This window comes from Strix aluco, chromosome 3 (assembly GCF_031877795.1).
Source record: "Strix aluco isolate bStrAlu1 chromosome 3, bStrAlu1.hap1, whole genome shotgun sequence".
Classification (NCBI taxonomy): Eukaryota; Metazoa; Chordata; class Aves; order Strigiformes; family Strigidae; genus Strix; species Strix aluco.
In genome coordinates, this window is record NC_133933.1 from 6,886,601 (window position 1) to 6,901,486 (window position 14,886).

The 14,886-nt window shown below is 38.9% G+C and overlaps 1 protein-coding gene across 3 annotated transcripts in view; it reads left to right on the plus strand.

Annotated features, from left to right (window-relative positions):
* Positions 1–14,886, plus strand: part of MACROD2 (mono-ADP ribosylhydrolase 2) — a 901,283-nt gene that overhangs the window by 597,785 nt on the left and 288,612 nt on the right. For all 3 annotated transcript variants that reach the window (XM_074817243.1, XM_074817244.1, XM_074817245.1), the window contains exon 7: positions 3,086–3,116. In XM_074817243.1, the coding sequence (XP_074673344.1) occupies positions 3,086–3,116 (31 nt within the window). The remainder of the gene's footprint in view (positions 1–3,085; positions 3,117–14,886) is intronic.

A 14,886-nucleotide genomic window follows, 5' to 3' on the forward strand; every position in this document is an offset into this window, starting at 1 on the left:
AATACATTGCAGCTCAGTGTGAACTAGAACCCCTTGTTGTAGACAAGCCCTTAAGTATTTAAATACCCAGGTACCTCTTATTGAAATGTCTTAGAGTCCGACTTAGCCTCCGCATGGTGACTATTGTAAATTTCCCTCATGCAACTGCATTACATTTCATCCTAATTAGCGCTGCTGCTGTAGCCTTAGTAAAGAAACATTAGATTAAAAAGTACCAGAGGCTGAGTGCCCACATCCTCTCCTACAGGAACTAAATCAATTTCACTCTTACAGTATTCACACAGCTGATTTAATTTGGCCTCTCTCTGTGATGGCAGCAGCATGGTAGTAGGAAGCTCTCGCCATTATTACTTGTGTTTTACTTCAGAGTTCTATCCGTTTTGAGTGCTGTCATGGTAGCATTTCTTATTAGCCCTGAAGTAAAGCAAACATGCTATTTCAGTAGCAAAGAAATTAAAGGTTAGTCAATAAACAGCAGTTACTGGCAACAAATTAAGATGAGAAACGTTTTATTGTGGAAATAGCAGTGAATGTTTCCTACTGTGAAACTGAATTTTTTAGTGAAATCAAATATATAATTAAGATATTATTATGCACAGAAAAGGTTAGAAACCTTAAGATCTTTTGTCCATAAGCCAAATATTGTAGTATGTTGATATCCATGCTGTGAGTTCCCCATTACTGCTCTGCCAGTAATTTCAACCTGGCATCTAGACTAAATTGTCTCCCTAGGAGCCAAGAGGAAACACAGTTGATATGTGATCTCGGGCACGGGCCTTTCTTGAATGAATAAAAGCACTGTCAGATTTTACGAAATTACATCTGCTGGTTATATGCTGTGATCATTTCTGAGTGAGAGAGAGGGCAGAGCTCATCTAAGTTATGGCACAGACCGATATTCGGAAGGAGTTTGATGGGAATTTACACACCCTTGTAGCTCTATTCAGATATGTTTCAGCTGCATGACAAAAACTGAAAGCAAGGTAATGATTATGATGTGTCTGCACAGTAATTTTAAAATAGGTATTAAGAAATACGCACAACACAAATTGCTAGCTAGAGCTTGCTAAACAGCCTCAGAGCAGCGTATTCTGTGAACGGAGAGGAACAAAACGCGACAAGCATCTGCCGTGCAGTGCTGAAAACACAGTTGTCTGATCTTCTCTTCTCGGAGCGAAGCTGAACAGGAAGCCCCATCCCCTGGAGCCCGCAGGCTGCCTGCAGATGCTCGGCTCCAGGGGCCCCAACAAACACAGCTGCGGTGGGAGATCATGACCATGTGTGCTGAGCCCGTCCCACAGCACCGCGGCCAGCCTCCCCAATCCCTTCGAGATCACCATCAGGGCTTTAACTAGATGTATCTTGCTTAGATGCCGTATCAGCCGCCCCCCCTTGGCTTTGTGCAGGTGATAAATCTGCAGCAGCATGGGGGGAGCCAGCACGTGATGCACTTTTGCTGCCCAGGGGCTGTGGAGCCACCCCAGCTTGTGGTCCCCAGGTGGGTGGCTTTGCCACACGGGTGGGGATGCGAAGTCATTGGCGGTGTTGATGCTTCCCGTAGGCACCATGTGTGGTGTGGCCCAAGGAGCTGCGGGATTTGATGGCATTTCAGAGGTGCTGTCTAGTGAGAGAAGGAACCTTGAATACTCTGTTACTTATTCCCTGTGGCCCATAAGAGTATCTAAATCATGTGCTGTTACTCAAGTTATGGAAAAGAATGGAAAACAAAACACTCTTTTGGAGCAATTATCTCTTAACATGTGAAACTTCAGCACTAGTGAATTTTAAAATCTGTCGCTGAACTGGACAAAATCATCCTTTATGCCTCTCTTTATTGCTGGAGCATCTGTTGCCACCTCAGCCTGAGCTCTGTAACCATGTATGTTTTTTTGTTTTTTTTCTACTCCGTTCCTCATTTCCTTACAGAGCTGATTCATTGTGATTTATTGGGTACAAACTACAAAGCTAAGTATTTTTCAGGATGTAAGTTGTAGTGGTTGTGAGAAGGAATGAGACTATAATTCTCCCCCACTTTATTTTACTTAAGTATTTTCAGAGGGGAGGGGAGGATGTATTCTTTCCATTAGACCTCTCCTTTTTTAATCACCATTCCCTAATTAATTCCCTGGTTAAATATAAAGCAGGCATTACCTTTGAATAATGTTTTCCTGTGTGATTAAGTAAAGAAGAATTCCTTTCTTTTGTATGATGACTCATCGCCAGGGGATCTGGAGGGAGCCTGAGGGTGGATATTTGAGACTTTGGTCCCAGGTGCTCTTGTACCTTTGAGCTGTGTTTGCTGTCAGTCCAGAGGTGGGAGGCAAAGGTGATATCACATATCAACTGCACACAAAGAAAATTGTCTCTCTCGTGAAACCACGGCTTTGGTTTCTCCTGGTGGAAAACTGACTCTGGCTCACAGAAATGCAAATCTCTAGACAAACATGTACAGCTAGGAGAAACATAAATTGTTGTTCTTGCTGGCACAGTGTCTATAACCATGCGTTTTCTTTGGTGCACAAGCTGACCCAAAAATGGACCTTTTCTTTTCACCCAGCATCTTCTAATTCCTCTCCCTGCACCAGTTTGCAAGCCTTTGACTTGTTACCAGTACAGCTGTGTTGGATTGCACTGTAGACCACATGTCTGAAAGAAGTGAGGTTAAAAATGAAAGGCTCTGAAACTGAAAAGGAGGTTATAGTGAATGAGGGAATGGCAAAGAGGCAGGGGAGGGCAGGGCAGGGTTTAACCCGGCCAAGCTTATTTTACTGCTGAAGAAACACTGTCTAACTCTACCCAGAGAATGCGGCTTTTTTTTGTCTACCATACTAGAGCTTATGGCATTAATTTTTAGCTCAAAAGGCAGTTTTAATAATGATTCTGGGTTTAAACGTTGCTCATATGGAATACGTTTCATGTAATGACATGAAAATGCCTCTGAATTGACTGCTGTAACAGTGAAGGCTACAACATGTAATCTCTGGGTGTTGAAAAACAAGCGTTTAAAAATACCCTTGGTTTTGATAAAAAGTTCAGCAAACAGAAATCCCACTGATATTTTTGTTTTCTTTCATTTGTTTTACAGGCATTTCCCTGTATTTCAACAGGAATTTATGGTAAGTAAGACTTTAGATGTCACTTGTTGCTTACTCAGTTTTTCCTATTATTACTATTTTGAACAGTGATATTTCATATCAGATGTCTTGTCAGTCATTTTGGCTTTCGAATCTATTTATCCTGTGTTAAATAACAGAGACCCAAAGCCTTTGACTGTGGCTGGATATTAGCATGCTGATAAGTGGCAGACCCTTGTGCAGCCCTTAGCACACCCTTAGCCTGTGAGCTTAGACCCAGAGCTGTGGTTACGCTGCTGCAGCCCTGGTAACTCTTAAACACACTGCTGTGGCCTCAGCAGGGAAAAATAGGCATTTGTCAAAATTTTCTATCCAGAAGGCAAGAAAGCAAGACTCCCCAATGTCCAAGACTGGGGAAAAAAGTACATTTTCCTCAAGCAAACTTGCTAGAATAACATGAAGTAGTCTTAGCTCCCTTGAGTGGTGCTTCCACATTTTTAGTTTATTAATTTACATACAAATTAATACTGCTTGAAGAGCTGGAGGGAAAGGGTTATTATAAAAGTTCATCACTTGCTTAGTTGTAATCTTAAGGCAATCCATCACTAACAGTCAGCTGCTTTTTCGATGACATTGTGGAAGAAGTGGCTATGTTCGAAGGAGGGAAAAGACAAGCTGTTCAATAGGTAGAAAAAAATATGAAGAAATCTGAGAGGACATGCAAATTACGAGGGGACAAAAAATTTTTTCATTTAAAAAAAATGTAGGCTGATTTTTTTTTTTTTCTTTCATTTAGATTCAGTAAATGCATACAAATGATGGTAGATTGGATTACTTGTACAATTGAAACGTTTTAAAGAAATATGCTAAACGGCAATAAATTTAAAAAAATGCAGTCGTCGTGTAACACTGTAGTATGACATAGCTGCTGCCGCGTGAAAATAACATACAGTAATTTTTAGATAAAGTAATTTGAGTTTTGACTAATCAGAGACTACAGATGCGGGGGGGGAGAAAGTGTCAGGAATATTTAGGGTTGTTTCTTCTTTTTCAAGGACCTCTTATTTAAAATTGATTGTTTGATGATTGTAAATCTGAATTAGGCTTCGGAAGGTAGAATCTAAATTACTTTGTGTGCTGTATCCTTTTCTACTTGAACTGCATTTTCATTATTGCAGAATAACATGCAGATGCCTTTTCCACAAACAGTAGAAGTCACTGAATATAAATCTGGTTTCAGATAAAGCTCTGCCTTGGTCCTCAGTTCAGGCATCCCTCTTGAACTTCCAGGAGAGCTCTGCATTTTAGTTTTGACTCTCTGACTTAAATCTTGATCTTTAACATACGTGCATTTTTGTTACTAGTTTACTAAAACAGGCGAGACATGGTGTAAATATATGGAAATTACTAGTAAGTAGAGTGTACAAATAATAATAGTTCATTTTATTTTAGAATTGGCCTAGTTAATAGAAAAGGTCTCAGCAGGTGAGGAATATGATTCCCTGAAGTCAGTAAAGAAAGTTGGAAAGGATCTCTGGTAGGAATCTTGAGTTTTCTTTTCCTGAGGTAACAGATGCTTTTCTTGAAGTTAGTGTTGATTTTAACTGGAAAGCTGTGGCATTACTGAAACATGATATAGTGTGGCAGATGCTTTTTCAACAACTGTTTGCTGTTTTCACCTTTGGAAATGGATTAAGATGCATTTCTGGTAAAATACTCTGGTTTTCTGAGACTGCTTTTTTTGTTTATTTCAGGAATACAATCTCTAACTGATTTTACTGTTTACATTTTAATAAATACTTTCTATTCCTCAATGAACAAAATACTTCCATCGTTCCAGACTCTCAGATGTCCTGCCTGACAGTAGTAACTAAACAGGCAGCCCTACATCAGGCTTCAGGAGTCAGTTTTTTCGAGAATGTTTGATAGCAGTTGCAGTGCTAAAATTACGCAGTGTAATATGTTTGAGGTGCAAAATAGACCGAAACCCCATAAAGCTATGCTTTCATCTTTCTGGTTTTGTTGGGTTTTTCCCTGTCTATACATGCACATTCCTTTAGATAAAGTTAATGTCTAGACAAGCAAGTGGATCAACTTCATTCCTGGTGGCCTAACTGATTACTGTTGCTTTATGTATTGTGCAGTTAACACTGGACTATCCCAATAAAATGTTATTGAAGGAACACACAGCCTGGATTTCTCACCTCAGATCCATATGAACAAATGCTGTCCCTTCAGAAACCCTTGGCTGAGAATTGACATTCACCTCCAAATGGAAGTGGACAAATTTGCAAGAGATCAACTGAGTGTATCCAATTTAAGAATCTGCACTGCGTTCTACTCCAAATTATTGTAAATGCTTAGATTGCTTGCCTTTTCTATTATTATTAGGAGAGAGTAGTCACACTTCTCTGGAGAGCAATCCTTTCCTGTTTGCATCACTGCAGAGCACTCCTTTTCTCCCATAAAAAGGAAACTGGGAAGAAATAAGCAAGCAAGCCTCTTTCTGAGGTTTTGGCTAAGGAAGGATTGCTTTTCATGAGAAGGGTGTTGGACAGAGGAAAGGTCTGCCTTTCCTCCCCAAACACTTTCCTGACACTCCGTCTCCACCCACAACACTGTGGATGTTCCAGCTTGAACAAGTTAAAGCCCCGAGAAGGCCATTTGCCATTAAGGCACTGTGCCAGGAGTCAAAACTTTGATTTTTTTAATGTGCTCCTATTTAAAGAACGCTGGCAACAAATTCACTCAGGAGGGATCTTTGTTTTAGAAGTTTGATAGCTTCAAATGAGGGATTAAATCTTTAAAAAATGAAGTTGAAAGCAACCAATGCTGAATGTTTGTAAGGATGGCAAAACAAGTAAGGGTCTACCCACAGACACTTTAGGGGGGGAAAAAAAAAAAAACACCACTGACCAAAAACAAGTGGTGCTGTCTTGTCCTAAGAGATCCCTGTCACTTATAATATGCTTGTAAACTGATAATCAGTCTTAAGAAAGCAAAGGTTGTAAAGACTCATTTTCCCATGGATCCCTGGGTTACTCTCTTCTGTTGCAATAAATGCTTTCCTTTATATCAAGAGCATGAAGTTTCATAAACAAAACGGCTTCAGGAGGAGTACAGAGGACCTGTGTCACTCCCATATCGTTAGGGAGATATTGGAGTATCAAGTGACAGATCCTCAGTAGCTGTTCAGTAACACTCAGACATGAGCGAGAGTGCAATCTTAACCTTATCACAGCTTTTCTGTAGATTTTTAGGGATTTTCTTACATTTTGTCTCTTTTTCCCTTTTTCAAAGTAATTTTACTGTCTGTTTTAAAAAAAAAAAAGTGATAAAAGTAAAGCTGCAGAGAGATCTGTAGTCCAGAGGGTAAAGACTGTTACTTTAGGCTGTAGTGTGTCAGATTTTCACCTCATACACAGGGAATCACCATTTGCACATCCACTTTCCCCATAATTACCATCTTGTTATGTCTGAGGTACTGCCAGAAGGGGGGGGGGGGGGGGGGGGAAAGGTGACTTTCTTCAGATTTTATGGAAGAGCAATTCATTATCATGTTTTTAAGAAGCTATCCACAAATTCTGGTGTCTGCAGCCTGCAAAGTGAACAAGGATGGTTGATACGATGCTGCAAACCTTATGAACTGCAAAATTAAAACAAGGCTCTGCAGATGGATATAAGACAGGAACTTTCATGTTTATCACAATACTCTGTTGAGAGATAATTATGGGTTGGACTACATATGGAAGGAGTTGAAGATGTTACGCTCTGCGCACACCTATCTGTTACCCTCTTACTGTTATTTTACAGTATTACATGGTTTGGCTTCTGTTCCTAGATACTGATGTTGGCAACATAAACTGCTCTCTGGCAACATAAGCAAGTATTAAAATGTTATTTTAAACTTAACGGAGGGAAAAAAAAAGAGAAGGGGGGGAAATATAAAACTTTAAGAGAACTCTCCAGTTGGTAATTTTTTGTCTCTACATCAGTATAGCTGTATATTTTACCTTAGCTTGACTTTCACTAAACTGATATCATCTATCCTTTCTGAGAAAAAAGATAATGGCAGCTCTTAGGTTTTGTTACAAATGTATATTTGCATTTCTTTTAAAAACACGGAGAAAGAGAAAGACAAATAGCCATGAAAGTGCAGAATGTCTGCAGTGATTTAGGCAGTGGAAACGCACAGGTTCACCACATTTTAAACACCTTTATTACATTGGAGTACAACTTGTTTCTTTTAGAATCAGGCCACTTATGCTTACTTGTAGCTTTTGGCCTGGTCACGACAAAACATTGCAAGGTAAAATTTATTATGTGTTGCTAAAGGAGAGCCTGAAAAGCAAGCTTAGAAAGCAAGGAAAGAAAAAAAAAAAATTAAAAAGAGTAAAGTATGCAGTGTGTATAGAAAATAGACTCATATAATACCTTCTCAAGGCAGGATGCAGGGATGTATCGCACATCCTCTGCCCTGCTTTGTCTTTATCTGGGGAGAGAGGTCCCTCAGTCTAGTGCCAGCTCGTGTCACAGCTGTCCTGACCTCCAGCGCGTCCTCCTCAGTATCCAAAGAACGATTCATCCTGCCGATCCACAGAGGGCTGCGACCGTATCCATCAGCTCTTCTCCCCGTGAAGTGATCCAAAATAGATTATAACAAGGGATTAACCAACAGGTGCACTAGTGAAGGATTATAAAAGCTCTCTGAAAATCTGAGTCAGAAGACTAAACCAAATGTTTTCAAAGTCAGAATAAATTCCTGACACAGGGCTAAAGGTTGAGGCAATCTACTTCCATCTTTCCTGTTTCTTCTCATTTTCTGTTGGTGTTTCATTCCTAAAATATGTATTTCTTTAATGAGCAGTTCTAATAAAGGTTGCACCATCATCTTTCAAAGGAAGGAGTTAACCTCAAGTTTTTCAGAGCCACTAGACACAAATGTGTAATAAGCAACAACAAAGCAGTCTTGTATTTATCTCCAGTCTGGTGCTTTGAGTCCCTGTAACCATCACAATGGCCTGATGTGGTATGTGATCATCAGCATTTGAATATTGTGATGTCAATTATGGTGACCTAAGAAATGGATATTATCATACGAATTCTCTGTGATGGGGGGAAAAAAAAATCAAATCCCATAGGTCACATAAGGAAAGTTCCCATTAAGAAGGTTGTCTCTTAACTAAGTCAATTTTTTAACTTGATCAGCAGCTCCTCATCCCTCAACTCAGACTGCATCAACTTTTTTGACACTACTGTGTCGTTTTAAGTCATTTTTTGTAACTCATTGGGAAGTTAATTGCATTTTGTTATTTACTCCATAATTTATGTAATGCAATATTTTAGCAAAAATGAAGATATACAATAATTCATTTTTTGATGCCTCTTTTGGGACTGATCACCAGTTAACTGAGATTATTATTAAAATTAATAATAGTAACAGCTACGAAATGACTATTATAATATTCAAGTAATCCTAGAAATCTAATTACTACTTGTATAAAAATTTGTTGCATGCATTATTTAACAGTGTTCTTATTTCAGACAGTGTAGTGTCCATGATACTAATTGGTCTTCTCACGTATTTTAAATACTAAAAAAATTATTACTGGAAAGTGTAAATCAATGAGCTCTCAGCAGTCTAAAATTAACATTCATATGATGTATTTAGCAAGGAGAAGCTCAAACTTGATTTCCAGACAAGAGACTTAATAAGCTCTCTTTTTCAGTGGAAATTGGTATTTTATGGATATTTTAGTTAGACTATCTAGAATTTTATCTATTCTGAAGTTCTTGCTGACTGGTCCAACTTACAGCATTTCCCCTGAATACTAGAGGACAAATCCTGTCCTTCATTAAAATGGCGTTTAGTGACTGTCCTTAAAAATTTCCCTTCGAAAGTTTAGACTGTTGAACACTGAATACTCAGCTGCCTCACGGCCTCCCTTTTTGTCTTTTCCCTTTTCTTTTTAGGAAGAAATAGAGAGTCTATGTAGTTACTTTTTTCTTTTAAAATCAGCAGAAGCATGAAGAACTTAAGGCTTTGTAAAGTCTGGAAAGCCTGGCTCCTTTGTTAGGCTCACTGCTCGGAGTTTATATTTGCAGATATTAATTGCCCCCGTCAATCTTGCAACTTCTGCCCACACGCTTTAACCTCACTGTCTTGGTTCTACTCTGCAACAAAGAATTGTGTCCTCTCTTGCTCTTATTTCATAGTGGCTTACATCTTGAAGCTCCTAGCATGGCCCATGTCTAGTTGCTTTTGTGACGAGCTGTACGGCTATCTGCATACTGTTGAAGAAAAGCCAGAAACATCTCCAAAGGCATCAAAAACACATTGAACTTTGGGTGCTTTTCCCCTTTTTCCTTTCACTTTTTGTGTTTTTTTTTTTTTTTCTCCAGGCAAACTATTCTGCAAAGCATAAAAGAGTTGGAAAAGATCTCTGGTATTCAGAAAACATATTGCTGATATCACAAACAGGGCTTCAGCTAGTCAGTTATAATGTTTGTTTTGGTATTTGTGGTTTTCCATTCAAAGAATTAAGAATGTCTCGATTACCATGATGAAAGTTAAAGCTCTGTATTGTTATATACCAACAGTATCACTTAATTCCCTTTCCTAAATTTTCCTGGCTGATGTCAACAAGATAATCTTACATGTTTGTTCTGTGGCTTTGCAATCAGGAAAGGCTAAAGCTCTTTGAAGCTAATTTGTCAAGAAATTAATTTAAGTATGAAAATAAAGATATACGGACCTTGTCCTGGAGACGTTAAATTAATGTGATACATGAAATATAAAATACTTCTTGGTAAAAGGCCCAATTACCGCTATCCAAAATTTTTCTTTGATGTAATCTTGCCCCTTTCCTCAGAAAAGAGCACGTCTCTAAAAGTAAACTTGGAGCCCAATCTGTTAGTGAATTCCACTGTTTGCATTGGCTTTAATGATTGTGAAACATACCACAGCATTGTGGAAGAAGCCAGCAGCAGAAGGATGCCCAAATTCAGAATTATGCAGTTTCACTTTATTTAGCTTTAAATGTATATAAAGGAATGAACTGGCCCGAGATAACTTAACAATTACTGTCTCAAAGAGTTAAGAGACTAGTAGCAACTAGTCTAATCGTTTGGATGCCTATTCAGATAATTAAATCAACCAGTTAAGGGTGTATATTGCTATTCATGACTACTTCTCTACATTTATATTGCATCTTGAGAAGTCAGCATTCAGAAGCAAAGACAAGGGTGTGCTCTCTCCGGGTTCTCTGAGGCCCTGAAGTAACCTCATCCATGTTTGAGCAGAAGATTGGACCAGGTGACCCCCAGAGGTGCCATAGCCCTTCCAACCTGGGTTTTTCTGTGATTCCGAGCTTCTTAGGTGTTTTCTTCATTGACAAGTAAGATGCATATCAGGGAATCACACCTTTACCTCAGATTCCTTAGTGAGATCTCACCAGGTGCTATAGCAAAGCAGGTTTTCTTTGCAAGAGGAGAACATTGTGTTGTTGTGGGTGTCTTTTAACCATATTTGTGATTACTAAATTGTCACACTACATTTAATTATAAGAACATTTTTTTCATGACTTCTCATTTCTACAGAAAACGTTGTATATGAAGTATGTTACCTCTGATTTTTAAACACATTGTAAAAAGAAGGAATTGTAAAAAGACAGCTAGTTTAATGGTTTCAGTCAAATTTCATGATGCGACTCATCTTCCTTGAAAGGAGGAACTTAATATAAAATTAGTCTAGTTAAAGAAGAATAGATATCATCTTGACAGCTGTAAAACTATTTCTGGGTTTGAGAAGTTGTGCTAGAGCTGATGTGTGTTTTATTAGCAGCGGCTTCATTTACCCGTGCACTGTGGCATAACTACTCTTGTATGTAATCTTAGTGATACAACACACATTCTCTCTACTTTAGCAGTAGAAAAAGATCTAAAAAGTACCTAGGTAAGATTTTCAGTCCTAGATCATCACCAAAGTCATTTTAATACTGTACAGTTGTTTTATCTGACGTTTGCAAATGAAAACTGTTAAGTGTATTCGGTTAAAATTGAATCCCACTCACAGCTTAGAACTTACTCTGTGAGAACAGAATAGTCATACTAGTCTGTGCTTGTGTGTCCTTAAGTAGCTTTTAAAAGCCAAGACGTTAAAGTTGACTAGGAATAATATTTGTGGTGTGACATATATCAATTTGTTTTACCACAAAGTTATTAACTGTATCTTTTTGAACTTCTGTGACTCCGTTAGACAGTAAATGCCTTAGGAAAACAGCTCCTCTTTCTCATTGTTATTTCTAGTGCACAGTGATAGGTCTGGCCACAGAATATTGTGGAGCTGCCCCTTATTTGTCGTCTTTTTCATTCTCCATAGCAGACATTGTCTCTTACTGTGTATTTTTTACGCTACGTATCCTAATGGGCCTAGTTAGTGTTGGAGACCCTAAATACTACTCCAGTACATATACAGAAAGTTACCATATACATAAATGTATGTTGCCAAGATCTCACTCCTTCATATGTTTGGTGTCCAAAGGTCACTTCAAGAAGTGCGGAAGAAGTATGTGTGAGAATATTGGGTCTTTTAGGTGGCCTTTGAAAGGTAAAAATGCTTTGCTGTTAGGGCAAATACTTTCTCCTGAAATGAAAGAAAATATCAACAGAATAGACTTGCTATTCTGAGTCTCAGCAAAGTACCTGAAAGGCAATTTAAAGGTGTTTCTGCCTCCAAGGGTCGTTCACTGTGTTTTCCTTTTTTCTGCATCTTTGTTAGATAGGAATGCTACCATGTATCATTGGAAAGGGCAACTGCTGCTGAGGCAGAGAAAGAATAGCAAAGTCAGATGATTCAGTGTAATGAATGACTAATCCTGTTTCTAAGCCAGGATCCTGTTTATAAGACGTATTCTGCGGTTCTGCACACCACAGATCTTGGTGGTGGTTGTGCTGATGGAGGGCCACCTTGGGACTGGAAGAGAGTTGTGCCTTTTTGACTTCAGAACGCGTTTAAAAGCCATTGTGTGCCGCTGAGTGTTGGAAACACATTCACCTTTCTGCTCTCTGCAGGTGTGATACCCAACACAATTGTATAAAATACAGTGAATTACCACAAATGGAAGGAAGCATCTATTACAGTTGTCTGAATTTGCTTGAGGGAAAAGGGATTTTTTTTTTTTTTAACTGAATTTCTAAGGTAATAGAAAGTGAGATTTGTACACATGCTTTGAGTTTAGGCAGCTTGAGTAATTTGCCGGTGGTTGTATCAGTGCATAAAATTAATTGCATGCATGCATTGCTGTGACTGAGGTATTATTTATCAAATTCCATATTAATAATTATTAATAAAAAAATCAGGTCATTGTGGAATTGTTTCCGATTTCATTAATCTATCAGAATCTGATCATTCAATTTAAGCTAGTTGTCTAGATCAATTAAATATTAAACAGCTTGTGAGAACATGTGAGGTTTACTGTGGAGGAAACACAGCAAAAGTCAAAATTTACCTTTCTGTGAGTACTGTTCAGGAGAAAGTTTGAATGCTTTTAAGAGCTTCTGTACAGAGAAGAGTGATTGCTGGGTTTGTTTACTTAGCAGTAATGGTATACATATAAAATTCCCCTTCAGGCTTACTCAGGGTGAGGTATTCAGAAACAAATGTGCACCTTGTTGAAGAGTGTTAAGTCAGAAGTTCAGTACATCTTAACAAGGTGACTACAGAAATAAATGTGGATGGCCTTTTTGTGTACCTGCCAGGCAGACAGGATAGAAGTCAACCATTTACTGAAGAGCTGGTTGGGGGGCGGGGGTGGGAAGTCACCTTCTGCTTTAAAATACACTTTGGGTCGGGTTTCTGCTCAATAGAGCTGAATTCAGTTTATTTCTGAGCTGTCACTACTGCAGAATAGCACCGGTTCGATGGGTATTCTGTGAGAAGACTAACTGTAATTGGCAATCCATTTCTTCATTTCCATGCTATAGCCAGCCTTGACAAATTAATCACAATCAAATACAAGCTGCGGGAAGGGGGCGACCTATGTAGCACAGAAGAAAAATGAGGCCTCATGCCAGCGTGACAGACTTAATCTTTCAATTCACCCCGTTAGACTGAGCAAGGGGATTTGTTGGTGTGCCTGTCACCAGCACCACCCATAAACAAACTTCACTCTCGGCGCTAGAGTTTGGCGGGTGCAATAAAGGTTATTGAGTGCCACCTAGTACCTCGTCGATCACTGCTGCGGGACAGGGATCACCTGGATTAGTCCTGAGGAGGCAGTGTCACCGTGCAGTGGCTTACAAGATCCCTGGAGAGAGCGCAAACTAAACTACGTTGTGAGGAGCGATTTTGAGTCTGATCCCGTAGGACAAGACGGGTCCTTGGTTGGGGTGGGCGTGTTATGGCTACTGCACAAGAAGCGTGTCGCAGCGCCGGTTATTGCTGGCGGGTCGGAGTGATGATAGCTAGTCTCTGAAGTTGTCCCAGGGAATAGGACCTAGGCTGGTTCCAGACGGAAGAGAAAAATGGCAGCCTAAAGAACTAGATTTACTCAGTCCACTATGGAAAAAACTTGAGATCTTTTGGCAGATGTTTCAGTTAGTTGCTTTCTGTGTTGGAATGTTACAGCACGTGTGTGGCTTCTAGGGCTAGATTTGGAATATGGCACCCTATTTTAACTGACCTATTCATAATAATGTTCTTTATACTATTTACTGCTCTGATTTTAGGTTTTCATCTGGTAACTAAAATGGAAACAGAGCTAAATTCATGCTGGAGTAAGTCAATATACCTTGGTTTCAGAGAAGCTATAGTGGTTTGCACTAGCTGTGAAATATTCCACTGCATTTAGAGGCATAGATGTATCTTTTTGTAATTGACCCTCTTCGCTTTGGCTCTAACTTCACTGACTTCAGCAGAGGAGAAATGTGGTCCAATGTATCATACTTTTTTTATAATGTTCATTTTGGGCAGGGAAGACTTTGTTATCTTACTTTTTCTTGAAAGAGTATCTAGCCCCTTGGAATGAACATTAAAGTCTGATTTGTAAACTATTTGTATGTGTCTCTCTTTTCATTCCTTTCAATATATTATTTCTATATGAGAGAGTGAAGTTCTTGCTTTCATATATATTACTAGATGATAAACTGTATCTATCATTTTCCAATTTAGTTTTGGACAATGCAGCGTATCACTTTTTTTCCCCTTTCCCTTCTCTCTGTGATGTTCGAAAGAACCCTTTAACAGGAATAATGTATAATACTATTTATAGGGTAATAATTTACTGTATGTGATGTTGTGGCAGTGGAAGACTTTCTGTCCCCTTCTGTTTTCATTTCTCTCTGGAATAAGAACATTAAACCTTCCCTTTCAAGGAGTTGGAAGTATCCCATATGGAACATATCATCTTTCATCACACATTGTGACTTGTTCTGTCAAAAAACAAATTCTGGTTTGCTTAGTCAAACTGAGTAGCACTTTTACAGGTCACTTGTTGAGGAAGGTACTGTTCAATATGAATAATGTTTTGCTGATCCTGCATGGAGAGGGCCTGGTTCAGACATCTCTGAGCTAAATAAGAGCCAGTATAAATGTCAGCATGTTGTTCCAGCTGGCAGCCGGGGATAGCATGTTTTCTGTATCCATTTTCCTGTTTCTCAGTTTTTATGATCAGAAGTGTATTTCTAAAATGGGGAAGATTGCAGTGTGAACTGTTTGGCATTCTGATGAGAAAAATACAGAATAGGCAGATCTAGAACCTAATCTTAAAAAAACAGTTGCATCCTTAGGATATGAGTAAATCGACTGTTCCAG